At 41.2% G+C, this 20,049-nt stretch overlaps 1 protein-coding gene across 4 annotated transcripts in view; it reads right to left on the bottom strand.

Annotated features, from left to right (window-relative positions):
• Positions 1 to 20,049, bottom strand: part of LOC125902785 (uncharacterized) — a 46,935-nt gene that overhangs the window by 17,085 nt on the left and 9,801 nt on the right. The window contains exons 2-8 of one of the 4 annotated variants that reach the window (XM_049599383.1): positions 16,364 to 16,448; positions 13,441 to 13,602; positions 11,451 to 11,648; positions 8,388 to 8,546; positions 7,441 to 7,521; positions 5,574 to 5,727; positions 2,753 to 2,797 (exon numbers count right to left, since the gene is read on the bottom strand). In XM_049599383.1, the coding sequence (XP_049455340.1) occupies positions 2,753 to 2,797; positions 5,574 to 5,727; positions 7,441 to 7,521; positions 8,388 to 8,546; positions 11,451 to 11,648; positions 13,441 to 13,602; positions 16,364 to 16,448 (884 nt within the window). Of the gene's footprint in view, positions 1 to 2,752; positions 2,798 to 5,573; positions 5,728 to 7,440; positions 7,522 to 8,387; positions 8,547 to 11,450; positions 11,649 to 13,440; positions 13,603 to 16,363; positions 16,796 to 20,049 lie in introns of those variants that run through there. The other 3 variants (XM_049599384.1, XM_049599381.1, XM_049599382.1) reach the window with 3 other exon arrangements.

Genomic DNA, 20,049 nt, shown 5'->3' with positions numbered 1-20,049 from the left:
CAAATACAATGAAAATAGGATAAGGCCAAGAACAGATCCCTGTGGAACCCCACAAGGGAGAGATGCATGTGGTGAGTGGAGGTCACCAATCATCACAGAAAAGCTCCTGAATCCAGAAAAGCTGGTGCCGCGGTTGCCGACATACTGCTCTAGACGAGATACAAGGACTGCATGGTCGACTGTATCAAAGGCCGCTGTGAGGTCCAGCAGCACCAGCACAGCGGAATTCCCAGCATCCACAGACAAGGCAATATCATCGTGCACCTTTAACAGTGCTGACTCTGTGCTATGTCGGGGTCTAAAACCAGACTGAAATTTATCAAGAACTGAATTTGTCTTTAAAAATGACTGTAATTGTATAAAAACAACTTTTTCTAAGACCTTAGAAAGAAAAAGCAAATGGGAGACAAGTCTAAAGCTGGACAGCACAGAAGGGTCAAGATGGGTTTTTTTTAGGAGGGGCCTTACCACGGCATGTTTGAAGGCAGCTGGGACAGACCCTGAACTAAGACAGGAGTTAATAAAAACAAGGAGACTTGACCCAACAGAATGAAAAACCTCCTTTAAGAATTTGGCAGGAATAATATCTAAGGGACAGTTAGTAGGTTTCACGCCATTAACCACCTTAGTGAAAAATTGTCAGAGACAGAGAAATTGTCTCAAACCGCTTGAAAACGGCAGACATTGCAGGAGGAGCACACACATCACCAGGAGAGATAGATATTTTATTAATATTCTGCCTGACAGATGCCACTTTCTCAGTAAAAAAATAAACAAACTCTTCACATGTTGCCGTGTAAGCATCAGACAGGACAGTGGGGCATGGGTTAATGACAGAGTCTATAGTGTTAAATAACACCCTTGGATGATGAGAGCTGTTAGATATGATAGAAGACAGATATTTAGGTTACACATATCCAGTCTGGACCCTTAGGTAAGGTTCATAATGCTGCTAGCTATGAGTGAAATCGCAAAAGCAAGAGTAATATTAGCTCAGACTTCACCCAGGTCAAGAGGGTTTGCGTTGGTTGATGAGAAATGTTGAGAAAAACATATATGGACTAGAGGAGAGAATATGGAACAACAAATTGGGTACCAAGCCCCAAGCCGTTACAACACAATACATTCCCTTATGACCTGAGATTAATGAATAAACTGGATCACCAAGATGATTACCAAGGCTAAGTGACAAAGTACCCTCTGAAAGTCTACTAGATGATGTGAATGCAGCGGTAAGAACTATCCCCACTAGGACCATTACTGAGACCAGTGATCCTAAAGATGCTTGGCTACAAGATGAACACCATGAGCCACAAAGAGCATTACCCTCCATGGAGAGGGAGGCTGGAGGCCAAGATCAAGGTGATGCAGAGAGAGGTTAGTCAACTCTCAAAGCTACAGAACGGTGTAGGGAACAAAGGAATATCTAAGAAGTACAACAAACTGTCTATACCTGAGGCACTGGAGACTGCCAAGCAAAGGCTCACAGCTCTGGCCACCCACCTCAAGATACACACAAGAGAAGAAGAAGCCAGGAGAATAAATAGGATGTTCTCCACCAAACCATCCAAAGTGTACTCTCAGTGGCAAAGTAACAACACGAGAATAGATCCACCAAGGGCTGAAACTGAACAATTCTGGAAGAGCATATGGGAAATTGCATATGGGAGAGGGGACATCACATAACACCTATGCTAAGTGGCTAGTGGATTTAGGAGCAGAACACAGCAATCTCCCAGAACAAGAGCCAGTTAAATCCAAGAAAGAGTATCAGGTATGAAGAGCTGGACCCAGCACCCTGAGACTGTACACTAAGCATAGCGAGGGGGGTCGAGGACTGGTGAGCCACCATCCAGGACAAAACAACCAAGATCCAGGCATACATCAGGAAGATGGCCCCCAAAGATGAGCGGCTAAGTGAATACCTCAGGCAGCAGAATCCCTGAGAATGCAGAAGAGGGGGACGAACCTTCATGGAAGGACAAGCCCCTGAATGGCATGTACCACTTATAGATTGAAGAAGTGGCCGACAACAAGAAATCCTACCAGTGGCTGGAAAAGGCTGGATTGAAAGACAGCACAGAAGCACTAATCATGGCAGCACAGGAACGGGCACTTAATACAAGCTCAACAGAAGCAGGGGTCTACCACACCGGACAGGACCCCAGGTGCAAGCTGTGCAAATATGATCCTGAGACAGTTCAGCACATAATAGCAGGGTGTAAGATGAAGGCAGAAATAGTGTACATGGAACGCCATAACCAAGTGGCTGGCATAGTGTACAGAAACATCTGCACTGAGTATGGGCTAGAAGTCCCAAGATCAGAATGGAAGAGTCCTCCTACAGTGGTTTAGAATGACTGAGCTAAGAGCCTGTGGGACTTCCAGATCCAGACTGACAAACTGGTAATGGCTAACCACCCGGATATCATGTTAATCGACAAAGAACAGAAGAAGGCAGTGGTGATAGATGTAGCAATCCTGAGTGACAGCAACATCAGGAAGAAGGAACATGAGAAGCTCGGAAAATACCAAGGGTTGAAAGAGGAGCTAGAAAAGATGTGGGAAGTAAAGGCAACAGTGGTGGGAGAGTGGCTCCAGCAGATTCCATATTTCACACACACACACACACACACACACACACACACACACACACACACACACACACACACACATAATTTGCGATCAGAGAGTACTCCTCTTGAAATTTCAAATAAAATGATGTGTACTCCGCTAGTACATTAATACTCACCAGAAGAATCAGTTTTAGGGAACAGGTCTTCATTGAAGAGGTCATCTACAAATCAAGTGAGAGAGAAATTGTAAAATGATTTTACACAACCAAAGACATATAATAAGCATTAAAGACTAAACAAACCACACATAACGATCATTTCCACCACTTTGCACTGATGTTTTAGTCTTTGGCAGTCAGGAAGGAGCATAACTCTTATGACCGAGTTAATACACTAGACTAGACAACACACTGAACCACTGGTCAGTAACCACTGAATTCTAATGATGGACTCAGTGTCTGTGAATGTAGCTTGTCGTTACAATTCCGGTGCAATAGGTGGCGGTATGCATCCTAAAGACGCACTTAACGCACCTGGTCCGCCAGAAGAAGAAGTAGAAGCAGACGTAGTAGCAGAATGGATCCAAAGACGAAAGTAAGACCTCTCGGTACAAATATGTGGGCAAACAAGTCCAAAAGTGGTCTGAACAACTCTAACTCATCATGTTATATTAGCCTGAGTCTGTATTAACATAGCTGGAAGCTCAACATGTGCAGAGACATTAACTCACGCTGTTAGTAATGTTAACTGCAGTGTGAGTCCCGTAGCAGCTCACCCCCGTTAATCAATTACAGCGGCTCCACCGGCAACGGGAGTGGCGCGACAACCACTGTCTGTTGTGCAACAACTCTCTATTTTACGCGGCTCTTCTATTTTTGTCGCGCTACGCTCCCCTACGCGACCCTCCAGCAGATAAAAACTACATGAAATAGTGTTCTAAACGAGCACAATGTGATTTTAAATGAATAAACCACCATCAGAGGTGATATGTGATGATTTTTTTTCATGCATTTACCCATGTTTATCCGTGACATTGTGTAAATGTCCGTGGCGGACATTTGAAAGCGAGTAGATGACAAACAGTAGGCCTACAGTAAACTTGTAGATAACTCAAATATATGTAATAACTTAGGTGGGAAATGCTTTAACATTTCATGCAGCCTACATGCAGCCTCTCAGCTCGGCAAATGGTAAACAACCCCGCTGGCTTCTCTACGTGTCGTTTCTGTACGCAGTCAGTAGAGCCCAAATGAATAGAGTGTGCCAGAGCTGACATCAAAACCTGGAAGTTTAGCATCATACTGGTTCCCGGAAGAGAAAGTGAATGTGATTTTTGCATTGCATTTTGGATTATGTCAGAAAATAAGCTCTGTGGCTAACACAAGTTTATGATACTTACAGGTTTTGTTCAGCGAGATCTTCACATATGAACACCTTTCATACCGCATTTGAAGCTTAAATGCGATCGCCAGAAGTAAAAAGCTAACGTTAGGCTTTAACGGACTACATGACTACTCCACGGTTGCACGACTCAGCCCCAGTAAGCTTTCAACTGATTTCAGCTGCTTTATTTTAAAAACATTGTATAATGGGGAAATCGGACTGTTTAAGCTAAATAAGAAGCTGTAATGGCGGACTGCCAGCACTCTCGCCTGTTCGGGGCTGATGACGTTTAATGTCCCCGACAGGGTTTGTAGTCACATTGAGCAACTTGTTAGCAACCACCTTTTTTGCGAAACGTAAAAGCTTCAAAATTCACAAGTAGGGTATTTACTGACGTGTTTTATGTCGTAGAACAAAACCTGAAACTCGCTTAAGCTTTTGTTAACCACAGAGCTTATTTGAGGCATTTTACCAAAATCCCATTCAAAAAACGTATTGACTTTTAGACGAGAGAACCGGAAGTGCTAAAAGTGCTAACGGAGTTCTGAGTTTACTGGCACACTATACGTCGTGATGCTACGCTGACGTGACGCTTACATTTGCAGCTGGTGGAGCCCGGCCCTAAGGTTCTGCTCGTTAGTAATTAACTCTGACGTTGGATGTTCACTCCTTCACACAGATGAGTATTGAAAAATATTTTCAAGAGATGTCAGAGTGAGGGGGCTGCCACGGACAGGGGCCCCCAGCAGTTGGGGGTTCGGTGCCTTGCTCAAGGGCACCTCAGCAGTGCCACGCTCCATATTTGGTCCGGACAGGGACTTGGACAGGCGACCCTCTGGTTCCCAACCCAAGTCCCTATGGACTGAGCTACTGCCACCCCATTAGAAAAGCGCTTTACAAATGCAGGTCCTATTACCACAGTTTCAAGGTGGGCACCCAAGATGAGCGTCACCTATTCACTATCTCAACAAATATCTCCCCTTCTGTTTCTGAGATATGACATTGGATAATGCCCATGGAGGTGTTTTTGGAGAACATTATGATGTCACAGTGAAGTTGTGTGAAATTTTGTCAGAATTAGCATGTGAATTCCTGAATTACGGCCAAAAACATGCTTTGTAAGGTCAAAGTAACCTTGACCTTTGACCTTCGACCACTAAAATCTAATCAGTTCATCCTTGTGCCAGAGTTTGTCTGAGATCCTAGGTGGAGAGGCGTGTAACATTGTATAGCTCATAGAGTGAACTGGAGGCAAGTGAACTTCGCAAAATAAAGCTAACAATTGGTAAAGCTGTTTATTTCCTGCTTAATCAGCTCACCAGTACTATTGTGTGTCCCCACCTTAAGGTCTGCATCGCTTTTTTGCTGACTTATGACCAGATATATTCACTTATGTATGGTCTGGTAGTTGTTGGTAGAACCAGAAGACTCAGACTCAGCAGTAATAAAATCCTCTAGATGTCTAAACAAACCATTTTACCAGTGCAACCTGTTCTGTGGCAGATGGATGACCAAATGATCAAACAAATCTAAACTTGATTTTGATACTATGTCATTCAGTTAAAGGTGTGACAGTGGCCTGACTGTGGTTCAGGCTCAATCTTTGCTACATACGGTCACTCTGACAGTGAGCAAAGGGGTCAGCTTGGTAGAAGTCCAGTTGGGTGAGAGTTTTTGGGTTCATAGTTGACTCTTCCTTCTCTCTCTCTCTGTCCCCTTCATTGTTGATCTCCCCCTCCTCTGGATCATCCTCTAAGTCAGATCTGTCCTGTGAAACGTGACAACACAGTGTTTGCATCCCAAACCAAGAAGGACATGTTATTTGAAGGATAACCACTGCTGGTTGGTGTGATATATTACATTGGCTGACAGTGTGATTCAAAAAGTCAAAATTATAGCATTAAGCGTTTGATTTGTCATAATCACAGGTTCCAGATTTCAGTCTGCAAACCAGCTGAAAATATGTTGTTATTCACTCTGCTCCTGCAGCAGGGTTCAACGCTAAGGTTTTTTTTTCACTTGCCCGGTCGGGCAAGTTGGTCAGAGATCTACTTGCCCGAAGTCAGTTTTTACTTGCCCTATAAAAATTGTTTAATTTAAACGGCTATCAAATAACAAAGACTGCAGTTATTTTCATGTTATGTAATCTTTATTTACACTGTATTTATTAATTAAAGCAACATATGTCATGTATTGTAGCTTAATTCCTACACAAATATGACAGTGTCAGGGCTTAAAGTGAAAAATTTGTCAATCGTTCTCCTTCTAAAATTTTGCGCCCTACTTGAGCCATGCCCACCTCTATTTATTTTTCGCCCCTCTCTCCAGTTCTGCTGTATTAACACCGGGTTTAATATATTTTGCTTCCATCTCTCTGCCCTGCTCTACTCTACTTCAATGCTACATAGCTCTCTCTCTACTCTACCGGTAGACTACCACATCCACCTGTTGCACAAAACGCACACAGCAGTGTTTCCCCTAGGATGGAGCTGTAGCAGCGGAGGTGAAGCACACGCATGAAAAATAATTTTCAAATGCGTAAAACTTTTTTGTATGCTTGCAAAGCACAGCCTGCTGGGATGTTTCTATGTATCTACTGGCACCAGAAGGGCTCTTTAGGACTAAGTACATACAGTACACGTGTGCACAGTATGAGCAGGTGAAATGTCTGTCTAGCTTACATATGAGGTGTCTCAAGATTTATGACATGCAATTTTATTGAATATAATAAAGTAAAAAGTCACATGACATGCTGCTGTTTTGTGCCATGACCTATTTAAGTTTTGGAAGTTGTTATTTACGTGACAACGCCTGAACGCAACACAAGCTCAGCATGAGTGCCATGCTACGCGCACAGACAATCGAGACGAGCAGCGTGTTTGTCTGTGCGTAACAGCAGTCTGTTGATGGTTATTTACACAGTGTCCATAACAATAACTTTGTCAGCTGACAAACTGCGCCGGGCTCGGGGTCAGGTTTGGTCAGGAAAATGCAGCCCGAGCCGCTCTAGTGTGATCACCTGTGTGTGTGGCGGAACTCCGCCATGCGTGATACAGAGAGCAGAGGAGAATTGTTAACACGTGACCATGTAGAGACAGAAATGACACAATGACATAACACCATAAATAGTACATTGTTATGTTATTATATGAAGCGTCCGTCGTGTAAAATAATATCAATGGGGGCTGTGGGCAGGACATTAAACAGCTGTGCCTGTGACTTCAGGCAGAGAGACCGCTGCATCAGAGCAGAAGAGCACGTTTTAAAATACATTTATTTTTATCAATTAGTTATTAACTTTTACTATTTTTAGCAACTTGCCCGATCGGGCAAGTGAGCTGTTAGTTTACATGCCCGACTGTGAGTTTTACTGGCCCCGGGCAATCGGGCAATCCTTATTGTTGAGCCCTGTGCAGTCAATTATTGCCTCAACACTGTTTGTATCACATGATTCATGTTGTGCACGATGTAATGAAGCTACCTTTGGTGAGCTGGTCCCACTGTCGTCTACTTCTTCTCTTGTGTCTGCGAGATTATTGCAGAAAGACGAACCACTGGCCCTCTGGTAGAGTCAGCCATACAGACAGAGAAGAAAAGATGTTGTAACATGAATCATGTTTATTCACAGACAAGAAATGCAAATGAGTGAGTGAGTGAGTTACACCAATGGTCTGTGGAGTTGGAGTTTCCCCACTGGTTGTTGCTTTCTCAAACTGAATAGGCATGAAACTGAAGACAATTTTGGGCCATGAAAAGAAAGGAATTATTGTATTTTTTATCTTATTATTACTTCTCTATTGTAATTGAAACCTCTTTTATTATTCAGAACTATTCATTATTGTTGTTTATTAAAAAATATTCAGAGAAGTTGCATGTTATTTTAGAAGCTGCCCGGCTAAGAGAGTGAGCCTGCTTGGCGCAGTTCCTCCACCTGGACTCTGCCATATTAATAAAGGCAGGTGTCTGACTGATGGATATTGTATACAAGAACAAAGCTGACACTCCAACACCTCACCATGAAGAGTGTGCCAATTTATATTATTTGCTTTATGTATGACCTCTGAACAAGTGTGCACTTTTGCTCTTAATTCAATTATGGCAGTTTTTATCATGTGACTTTTGTGTTATATTTTTTATAATTTTGCCTCACATGTACATTACGTGTCAATCTGATCATTCTTTATCAAAGTAGCTAGTAAACCAAACTAGATTTCCTCCCCGGATAGTTTTGCTGTAGTTAAGCTTCTTCCAGTGTGAAGTAATTGGTAGCTTGCAAAGCTTTGCTTTCATAGTAGCTTCCCCAACACTAGGTATCTGCTTATAATTTAACTGTGTGGAACCAAAACAACAACGTGACACAACTATATACTCTACAGTGTTGGCTCTGAAGTGCTTTAAGTAATACTCAGCATCATTATTGTGATTTACCATTATCAGGTCAGCATAGGCGGGCAGTGATTGGCTCCTTCCCCAGGGCCTCATAGGAAGTGGATCATCTTCAGTGGTGTCTGCAGGAGATGTTGACTCTTCCAACTGGCTTTCTGGAGTGACTGCACCTCCTGACAGAGAATACAGAGTGTTCTCCTCCTTTAAGGATGACAAAAGTAAGAAGTCAGGAGGAAACAGAGACTGATTTAGACTAAGTTCTCTTTAACAAGTGTCTTCTTTGCTAACTGTAGTGTTTAGCGCATCCTCTAAGAATAAGAGTGAAATGCATAGAACATATAGGGCTCTAGTTTCCTGGCACAGTGCAGGGTGGCGAACCCCGCGCAGAGCTAGTTTCGAGCAGCTCAACCCAAGGCCCGCTCAGTTTGGTAGTTTGGCAGACCGAGGTGCGCTGAGATGGGTGTGGCGGCGCAGCAGGGGGAGGTGTCGACAGATCCAGCTTGGCGCAGTGACAGTTTTGAGCCAAAAGGCTTCGCCGAAGGTGCGCTAAAAGCTCACCAACTGAAACCACGTCTACTGTCAGAGCAGGCGGAGCGCAGCCGGTGTAAGCCGAAATTTGGCTGACCAGCGGACAGTGCACACACGTCACCAAAACCTCACAGGCAGGTTTCCAGAATGTCAGGCACATTAACAATGCAATACATACCCAAAAAAACCTATTCAATTCAACTATCTGCAATCAGCACATAAATGTATCTCTATATCGACTGTCACGTCACATCTGATGTCAGATCAAAGGGGATTGGTACCGTTTGGCACGTTTGGCACACGTAATGGAAACCCAACCTGATTTGATAAACACAGCTGCCAACTATTGAGTTCACATCCCTCTCAGCCAGCCACAAACAGCCACAGCATCAGATAGGGAGTATATATTCAGCATCTGTCATCTTAGAAAAGTCAAAAGAAAAGAAACAGAGTGAAACTGTGAGAGAGAAAGAGAGAGCGCGCGCACACGAGAGAAATGCAACATTGATTTACAATTGTGGTGACCTCCTCCCAGGCTACCTTTGCATCATCAGCCCATGGAGGTCTGCTTGCAGTTCCGTATATTCGGACACTGCGAGCTTGGACCTCCTGGACCAAAACATCAGTTTCCTCCTGGGAGAAGTTTGGCTGTCTGACTCTGCTGCTCTTTTCCGCCATGGCAAATTCAGTATACTCTCATTACGCCTTCGCACAGCGCATTTAAGGGCGAGGAGAGGGGCTCATTTGATTGGTGTGATATGTGTAAAACCCACTCCATGCCTTCTCTCCTCCCTCTTTCCGCCTTGCGCCGGTAGGAAGGATGGAGGTGGGGAAAGAGGAGTAGCTGCACCAGGGTGCACGGTGTGCCAAACTTACAAAATCCGCCTGGCCACACCCAGTTGGTGAAGCACAGGTGCGCGGCGCCTCCGCCCGCTCCGTCTGCGAAACTAGAGCCCATAATCTTTTTTCCCATTCCTCAGTTTTTGTAAATAATTGTTATCTTCTCCCACTGAGGTTGATTAAAAGCAGAAAGATCAATAACTTGACTTTCCCTGGGTGTCCATCCCTTTAAATAAAAAAAAAATGTAGAGAAGTTGAGTTTGTCTAGATTAATTAATTAACTATTGTATTTATAGTTTAATAACTGTGGTTACATGCAATACTTTTCATCATTCATTCTACACCATATCGTCCTACAAAATATATTAAACAAAAAAATGGGAGAAAGAATCTGACATACAAGTTTGGAGTTTGGTTGAAAAACCTTGTGCAATTCTTTATCATCTCTGGACTAACAGCACTGCAAACAGGCCTAAAGAGCCAGGGCTTGTGTTAGAGACAATGCGGAATTTCACTGACAAATCATCATGTTTTCTGGGTATGCCCAAAAATAAAACCATATTGGCTAGAGACTGCAGCATAGATTTGTAATTGGAATGGAGTTAGATTGCTAATTTGCCATATTATACTGAGAAAAAATACTTGAATCTGTCCCACACAAAGATAAATATGTAAAAAGATATTTTTTTTTTCCAAAATATTGGGAGAAATGGTTTGTGTATAAATGCAATTAAATAAAGTGTGACACTGTATGCCAAGATGTAAGTGAAAAAATGTACTGTGATTTGACTTTGTAACATCCATGACAACCTCATGTTCTTTGTTTCTTAAATGAAAAAAGGAGGCAAAAAAAGAACTACAGGTCCTTGGAGGGTCACAACCTTTTTACCTGTGGCTAAACAATAAAATTAGATCCTGAGATCCTTTTTGTTTAACCAGAAACAGACCCACCAGACTCCATTTAAATAAACAGTAATTTTAGCATGTATAGAGCCAGCATATTGTCACATCTAAATGGGTAAATATATTTGGGTTTTTTTTCAACCAAACCAGAGTTGGTGATTATTGGAACAGTGGAAAGACAGACTTAGATGGTCTCTTTTTTGTGATTCTGTCAACTTTGAATGAAGCGTGTTTTAAGCTGATAAAATGAATGTTTATTTCAATGGAGTCTGCTGGATTTGATGAAAACAATTTTGGGGCTGTTTCTGGTTAAACCAAAAGGACCTTACTCTTTAACATAAAGGTCTATCTCTGTAAGGATCCTTTCCATAAACTTGTCAGATGCTTATCACAAGAATCTGAGCCTGTCAGTAGCAAAAACAAACTTGTGAGGTGACTGTGAACTGACATTAACTGACAATACGAACATGCCTTGGGTGTTTGCAGCCTAGCCACTGCTGTCGCTCGATACTGAACCACTTTCAAAAAAATGTTGTTCCCATTAGTCACTAAGGTACAAAAATGTGGGAAAATAGGGTCCAGGTAAAACAAACAAAACCTTTAACTCTGGAATTTTATGTTTATTTGTGAAGAAAGCCACAAAAGACCTCTTCAGTGTGGTAGTTAATTCTTTGTTTTCCCTCTCGGCATAACAGGATGTAACGTTTTGTGCGCAATCCCATTAATACTGACTGTACCAACTGGAACAGACAGCTTAATTCAAGCCAGTTGTTGTTACCACAGATACACACAAACACCACACATATATGAACATGGATGTCCTAGTCCTTGTACCTGCAGGATCTCTTCATAGGACTGTCTGATGGAGTCTTGCAGAGGAGTGTTCCTCTCCCCAGCCTCCTCCACTTTCTTCTTGGCCTGCTTCACCTCTTCTCTGAGCTTCCTCAACCTCCATCTGACTCTGGCAAGTTCCCTCTCATACTCCTCCACCTGGCTCTCCTTCTTCACTTCCTCCGCCTGCAGAGACAGGATCTGATGAGGAAGGACAGAGAGTGAATCATTATTAGTTAAACAAGCAGCAACCTCCAGGGCTGAAAAAGGAAGCCAAGCTAAAGTGTCATAAGTTGCAGTTCTTTAAACGGCCACTTAAGGCTGGCCCCAGAAGCTCATCAATCCCAATAGACCCCCATGTTAAAATGCACAACTTTAGAGCAGAAACAGTTTAGAAACAAAAAACACTTTTGGTCAGTCTGCAAGGCATCAATACAGTCTGTTAGTCAGATCCACCCCTCGCTCCTCCACACCTCACCTCAGATGGCAGGTCACTTCTGGCTCCAAGAAACCAGGATGGTGACGGCCAAAATGCCAAACTTGAAGCTTCAAGTGGCAGTCCACAAACCAATGTGTGATGTCACCATAGCTACGTCCCTTATTTCATACAGTCTATGGTTTTCAAGCAATAATTATTGCCAGCAAATGGCTTTCTGTCACATGCTAACACTAGCATGATGGAAATAAGCAGAAGTGTCTAGGTAAATGCTTTTTTATATTTTTGAAATAATATCAAAAGCATTACATATAGATTTGAATGACTGCAGGTGATTTGGTTGGTGAAAATTGAGGCTGAGCCTGAGTCTCTATGTGATAATGGTAATTTTATGCAGTGGCTTTTTGCGAATGACTTGGCGTGCAGATTGTTGTTTATTATGCATTAGCCAATATCAAATAAAGGTTATGTTTTATATTTTAGAGCGGGAGGATGAATGAATTAGATAAAGGAGCAGGAGAGTTTCATAGCAGTGTGGTGTAGTGTTTGTGCAAGGCTGTAATGAGACCATAAAGATGGAGCTAATTAAAAATAATGAGCTGTGTTGGTTGTGCCTCTACCAACCATTTCAGCTACTGATGTTATGAACCTCATCACAGTTTAACAGAAGGGCATCTGCCCCCCTCCCTCTCAGTGTCTGTCTTGTTTTCTCTCAGCCACTATATTCCCTCAGTTTCAGTAAAGATGGCAGGTTTCTAAATAGCATCTTCAATCCATTGATATAAATAGTGGTTGGAGCATGCTTTTCTGTACATTATTGTCTGTCCAGACTTATAATATATATGTAGTGAAGACTTTGCAGGAATTTAATAAAGGTATTTTTTTTTTTTTCAAAATGGAAGTTATCACGATATTGACATGGATGACTCCAGTGAAAACCATGCTGTCTTCACTTAGAAACTGTTTTTACAGAGCTTTTCCCCTGTGACTTTTGGCTGTGCCGAGTCAAGCCATGCCACCCCGATTTTCATTTCCATTATCAGTTAAGACGCGCTGCCCAACACCGAGCTGCACCAGAGATGAACCTTCTCCCGGGTAGGTCCAAAAGCCTGGCTGCCTGCCCTCAAGCGGGTAGCGGTGAAGCCTAGTCGACTGCAGCCAACCTCCAACAACTCAAAAATCTGAGCCACGCACGTATCTGGGGACGCAGATTGCCTACCCTTGAACTAGACGTAAGGGAGCCTTAACAAAACTGTTTATTTTTGATGTGTTTCAGATTAAAAAAAAACAATACTGGCTGATATCTAGTTATTGGATCTTTTAATCCCTAAAATACTGATATTGGCATCAGCATATAGATGTATATGATCTATAACAATTTTATTAATTTAAAGTTGTACCCAACAAGAAATCCCTTGACAATATAATTAAATCAGTGCTGCATAACAGACTGTAACAGAACCTCCAAAAGAAATAGCTTTCACAGGTAGCATTTTCAAGTAGACAAGTAGTCTACAGAGAGACAGGAGAAGCTGTACAATAGCAAGTCATTATTACCTGTTGGCTCTCTTCATAGCACAGCTGTCTGGTTGTCTTTATTTGCTGCACCAGCTTCTCTTTGTGTTTCTCTAATTTAACCAGAGTCTCCTCCAGCTCCTTGCGATCCGACTGCTGTTCCTGCAGCTCTATGTTCTCCACAGCCACTGCATTCTCCAGCTCCTACAATCACACACACATATGCACGCGCGCACACGCACGCATGCACACACACACACACGTGCGCGCACACGCACGCACACACACACACACACACACACACACACACACACACACACACACACACTATTCAGGTTTTAAGAATGATTCCATCTCATGTGCTGAATGATAAAGCATGCATGGAGATGCACAAACACACACACACACACAGGCGAAAAATGTTGACTGAAATGTTTCTTCACAACATCTAAAATGATATGGGTAAAATGGTTTGATTGGCCTGACGGTACAGAACAAAGATAACCACTGCTTACGTGCTGGATCACACTACGATGTACCATGTTTGGTTCACATGTGATCGACAGCAGCTCAATAAAGATTTTGACAAAGAAAAACTACTTGTTTTCTATTCTACCCAGAGTCTGATAAGACCATTAATGTTCTTTTCATCTGTGTGTGTCAAGTGAATGAATAAGGGCGTTGCCAGCTTCGTTGCTATACTAGATTTAGAAGAACAGAAAAGAGACAGAGGATGAAGAAAGACAGACTGGAGATGCACCAGAAGAACTTGTGCACAAGAGAGGATCTGTGTCTGCTGTTTTGAGTGGTTTTGGCTTTAGGGGTGTGCCATATCATCTCTCATATTTCATCTCATCTTAATACGATAAGAAAAATTCATATGATATACTCACGATATTTCTACTTGACATATTGACGTCATACTGTTACCCATGGCAACAACAAGCATGGTTGAAAGCAAAATTATTAGCCACTTCGCCGTGGTTCCTAAAAAAGGAGCAGCTTCAGTAGTGTGGAATAAACTGTGGTGTCCTGAATGTTTTATGAACAGCCCTGGACTTAGACACTTTTTTAGCAACTTACAGCTCAGAGAGAACTCATTTAGCAGTTCCTGTGGCAGCAGTACGGCATCTCTGCCTCTCCTCTCTCACTGTGCACGCATAAACCTTTGGTAATGTCAACTTATGTGCCGCTCGCCACTCAGCAAAAAACTACATGATGTGCCACAGTTATGGTAGCATAACAGCCTGTCACAGGTTACACCGTGATGATTAATGGCAGAGCATAAAGTTCCAGGTGGGAAAAAAAAGAACTCAGTCAATTAGGATTTTGCATTTCTTGTATTTGGGAACTGTTAAAATGTGTCATTTGTGTTAGATTTGATTTTGTTGTACTATTAATATTGTGTACAGAATCTGAATCTCACTCCGAGTTACTGTACTATTGTTTACAAACCAAAGAAGTTAGAGATTATTTTTCTTTAGTTTTTACTGAATATTTGAAGGCAAACTCGTAGGTTGACATGTAAAACTATATCAGTTATTTTGTTGCATTTCTACATTTTTAAATTCATAAAATACTTTTTTAATAATTTGTCATTTCTTTGAGAATATTGTTATCACAACAATACCCTGAAATATTGTTATATTATTTTAGGGCTATATCGCCCACCCCTATTTGGCTTTTCAAAAAATGCGACCTAACATTACTTTGTCTGGCCACTGTTGTTGCCAGTGGTGGAAAAACCAGAAAAATTATTTTACCATTACCTCAGCAGAAAACATCATGTAACAGGGAAAACCACCAGAGAAGCAACATTATGAATAGGCTATAATAACACCTACGCAAGGACATGGTACCACTACAGACAGTTGAGAGAGAGCAGCTCAGAGCAATGATTAAAACACTGGATTCGAGGTATGTCTTAATGGGGCGAAAGTACCTCATAACCTAATGACAATCAATGTTTAGCTTATTTCTTACTTATGCAGTAGATTATTTGAGAAATATCTCTTTGAATACTTAAATACCTTGAATATATATGTTTACGGCAGCATATTGTACTGTCAGGAGTACATGAAATACAAATATATTTCAATATCATCATGTATATACCAAGGGCTTTGATTACTGTGCTTCACAACAATCTTGGAATATACCGTATATATGTTTTAGAAACGGTGTTGAAGTTTTTGGCATATCGATTTTTTAAGTTCTGTTTTTACTACATTGCAGTTTGCACAATAAAAACTGTTGACATTCTGCAACTGTTAAATGCATTCTTATTCCTTATTCCGTTATTGTACGATTTTGAGGGGCCAAGCAAACCATATCGTAATTGAAGTCTTCAGCATAAATATAATGACATTAAAGTGTTTTCTAGGTAAATGCCGGTAGGTTTTATGTAGCTCTGACTAAATAAGGCACTGTAAACCTATACCAAGGTCCAGTCATGCAAAAAGTAAAAAATATCAAAAAAATACAGTAAGATACCATTAAAGTGCCAGAATGTTACAAAATGCTGTGATACAATTTTTTTGATCATACCGCCCAGCACTACTAGATCCGTACATTATATCATCTGATCACTTCAGTTAGCAGAGAAGTGATAACTGGTAAAATGATCATTGCCATGTTATTAAAAAAAACAAAAACAAACCAGGGGCCTTTAGGGCCCCCGAGGGTCCAAGCTTTGTCCACTTGGTAACCCAGACTTGGACTGAGCACACGTGTATAGCTTCAACCTGAGATTAGTCTTACAGCATCATGACATCACATGAGAGCATCATGGGAAATGCAGTGATGGAGGAGTCCCAAACTGGACACATCATACATACACACAAACATACATATAACATGTGTCCTGTCCACATAATTAATGGTAACAAAAACTGTGATATTAAAAACAAAACCCACTCACACAGATGTATGAAAAGCTGACATACACACACAAACATGCACACACCAGCGCTAGGTGCTGCGGTCTTCTTACTCTGATCTCGGCTGCCTTGGCGAGGACTCTCTCATCCGTTTCCACGACGTCTGTATCCCTGGGAGACGACCAGCAGAGGAGACAGGAGTGTTTAAGGAGGGAGGAGAGAGAGCACTCATTCTTCCAGTCTGCTTTCCTTCCATCATGTCCTCCTTCCCATGATCCCTCTATTTTTTCCTGCTGCACTGCTGGTTCCTCCATTGCTGCCCTCGCTAGCTGTTGCTACACTGCAGAGGAGGCGGAGCTGCCTCTGTGAACGTGTGGGTGTGTGTATGTGTGCGTGTGTCTGTGTGGTGATCGATGCATACAGGCAGAATGCACCAATGTGAGAATGGGAAGAGAGAGGGGGATGAGTCAGAGTGAAGGCAGGCGAGTAGGCTTATCCATCCATAGGAAAATCTATTTCCTCCTCTCTAGTCCCCTCCCTTCTTGTCTGTTCTCCTCCTTGTTTTTTTCCCCTCCTACCATCGTGCTGCTTCTCTAGTCCTCACGCATCTCTCACCTCCTCCTCTTTTTCCTCCTCCCCCTTCATCACAATCACTGGCCACTGCAGTATGCATCAGTCGAAACACACACACACACACACACACACACACACACACACACACACACACACACATAAACTGAAAGCAGTGACTGAGCCATTCATAAAAAATCCTGGAGAGCACGGAGCAGCAGTCTGCACAGGCCAGTGTTACCAGTCAATCAATAATCATTCACAAAGACATTTAAAACATGTGGCCAGGCGTATATAACTGTAAAACGTCCTTATTTCCTGCTTCAATCATTAACATCTGTCATGAATTTATCATAAGGTTTATAATTTTACAATCATTACTTACATCACTGTATACTGTAATCTAATGTAATTAAATCATTTGTTTATAGTGCTAGCAAAATATAATAATTGTAACACATTTAATTTATAAAGAGCTTCAGCAAATACTCAAGATTGTTGTAAAAAATTAATAAAGTCGCAGTAGAGCTGCATGATGTGCAAAAAAGAAAATCATATTGTGTTACTTTGACAGATATTGCGATTGCGATATGAGTTGCAATTTTAGTGGAAACGATCATTTCTGCATGTCATTTTCACTGGAAAACATATAAGATGATGATGTGATTTTTGCTGGGGTCTATACCAAAAGCATATTCCCTTAAATGTGGAATATAATTTGTAGGTTGTGGCCCCTCTGTTGCACCACAATTAGGGATGCACCGATTTATCGGCTAAACGTTGATGTCAGACGATATTCTCCTTGTTGACTGCCATCGGCATATCGGCAAATAGGATGACTTTCACCGATGGCAGTGGCCGATGTTTTTCTGTAGTGTCAAATCAATTTTGCACAGGCTACAAAGCAGGGCTAGAAACTAATGGACACTGACTTAAATTAATGTACAGGTAAAAGAAGAATACAATAATTGTTTGGCAATTGGACTGATCTCATTATTTTGTGACGAGATGGCTAGTAACAGCCAGCATTCTGGCATCCTGGGACAACAGAAAACATGTTTAGGATGAAGAGAGATCTTCTGCAGGACAGAAGGATGCAGTAAACTCACTATAGTCGCGTCAGGGGATGTGTCCTGTTGTTTTGTTTGTTTAGGTTAAAGTCAGCAGGAGGAGAGCAGATTAATGCTAGCTGTTTGCAGCTGGTGGCTACAGCTAACAGCTCACGGAGGTTGCACTGAGTTGCATTATGATGCATTCAAGCTCTGTTTAGCAAAAATTAGTCTTAAGTGAAGGTAAATTGCAAAGTTCTAATGATGTGTTTACCGTTATTTGTAAAATGTAGTTTTTGGAGAGAAACTAAATTTAACTATCAGAAGGACAAACGTGTTGTTTTCACAGCAAAATAGATATTACTGAGGGAATTATGATATATATACTGTATTAGGGGTGCACAATAATATTTGTAAGTCATCGGTATTGGCCAATATCAGCTTTGAAATGAACTATTAGAATTGGCCAACACGCTTTTTCTTCTTTTGCAGTTGCACAATGAATGAAAATTACATACATTACATACATTGAAAAGCATTCTGTTTCTATGGAAACACTGCTGTATGATGAGAAAGGGGCCTGGTGGAAAGCGATCACAGATGCAGTCGCGATGTATCTTGCAAGAGATATGGTGTCCATATTTACCGTGGAAAAGCTGGGGTTTAAATCGTGAATCGGATTTGTTGTGAAAAAATCTGAGATATTTTTTTAGGACATATCGCCCAGCCCTAGGTGAACATGTTCATTACAAACTTTAACTGCCTGTATACTACGCACAGCCTGCAACAAGCGTGCTAACACATGTGTACAGACACCCCATGGAGTATAAACAGAACCACATGCTGTTGTTATGTCAGGATACATTCTGGACTCTATCCACTCCTTTTACAATGGTATCATTCATTTGTTTGTGTCCATCTGATGAATGTCAGTTTAATATTCACTTTCCTTTCAGCTCTGTTACTGGTTTAGTCACAAACTTCAATTGTTTGATGCAGCTAGTGTACAGTGGATTTCTCAGAGACTTTTCACTGAAAAGCTGCCTGTTGCTGCTAGAAATCAGGTTGGTGAAAGCAGAGTTTGCAGGCAGTGAGCTAAAGCAGCTAAAAAAATTTGCTAAAACAGGCTAAAAAGCTTCATAGACCTGAGGGGACCTGCAGAGTTGGTGGTAATTCTCTGAGGGTTTGTCACTACAAGCAATAACTTTTACATTACACGTGATTAGTTACTTGTAGAGATATGGGAATATTTTCATGGATCTGCTGCTCTCTTGTGCTTTGTCCATCTCATCCTGTGATTCTGTTCTTTTTCTGCCTATTAATTTGTGCAGATTTTGAATCCCCATGTAATGAAAAAATACATTTTAACAGTTTTATTACAGTTTTAATCTTGTGTGCCTGTGTTAACTGGTTAATATGCCAACTGTATATGTATGTATGTATATATATATATATGTGTGTGTGTGTGTGTGTGTGTGTGCATATATATATATATATATATACACACATACATACATATACATATATATATATATATATATATACATACAGTTGGCATATTAACCAGTTAACACAGGCAAACAAGATTAAAACTATTAAAATATACTGTTAAAAGTATATATTCTTTCCGACACACACACATATATATATATATATATATGTATATACAGGTTGATGTTAAACACAGAGAAGATAAGAAAATAATCTAAGAAAAACAGACAAGCAAAACAACATACACAGAAACATAGTAGACCAAGAGTTGGGAGACCATAGGAATTTTTAGATATCAATTTATAAAGTGCCTGAGTGCTAGTTAAAGTGACAAGTGCTAAAGTGTCTAGTGCAAGAGTGCCAAGTGCTAAAGTGTCTGCTTGTTTAAGTATTTGTTATATTGCACATTACTCAAAATTGCACCAAATAGTAAAGTGCTAGACTGAACTGCAAGATGCCCATAGCACACAAATGCAAGTGTGTGTCTAAATATTGCACAAAATTAGCATACATAGGTCTATTATGTACGCAATACTGCATAAAATTGACAATGGTGTCCCAACAATTTGCCTCATAGACAAATAAACAATACAAACAATTTAAACATAGTTAATGATCACAGCTCTGGTTTTCCAATAGCCATGCTTTGAGATATTTGGTAA

This window comes from Epinephelus fuscoguttatus, linkage group LG15, assembly GCF_011397635.1.
Source record: "Epinephelus fuscoguttatus linkage group LG15, E.fuscoguttatus.final_Chr_v1".
NCBI classification, from domain to species: Eukaryota; Metazoa; Chordata; class Actinopteri; order Perciformes; family Serranidae; genus Epinephelus; species Epinephelus fuscoguttatus.
The sequence above is the reverse complement of the archived record's forward strand: the minus strand, read 5'-3'. Positions and strand labels throughout refer to the sequence as shown.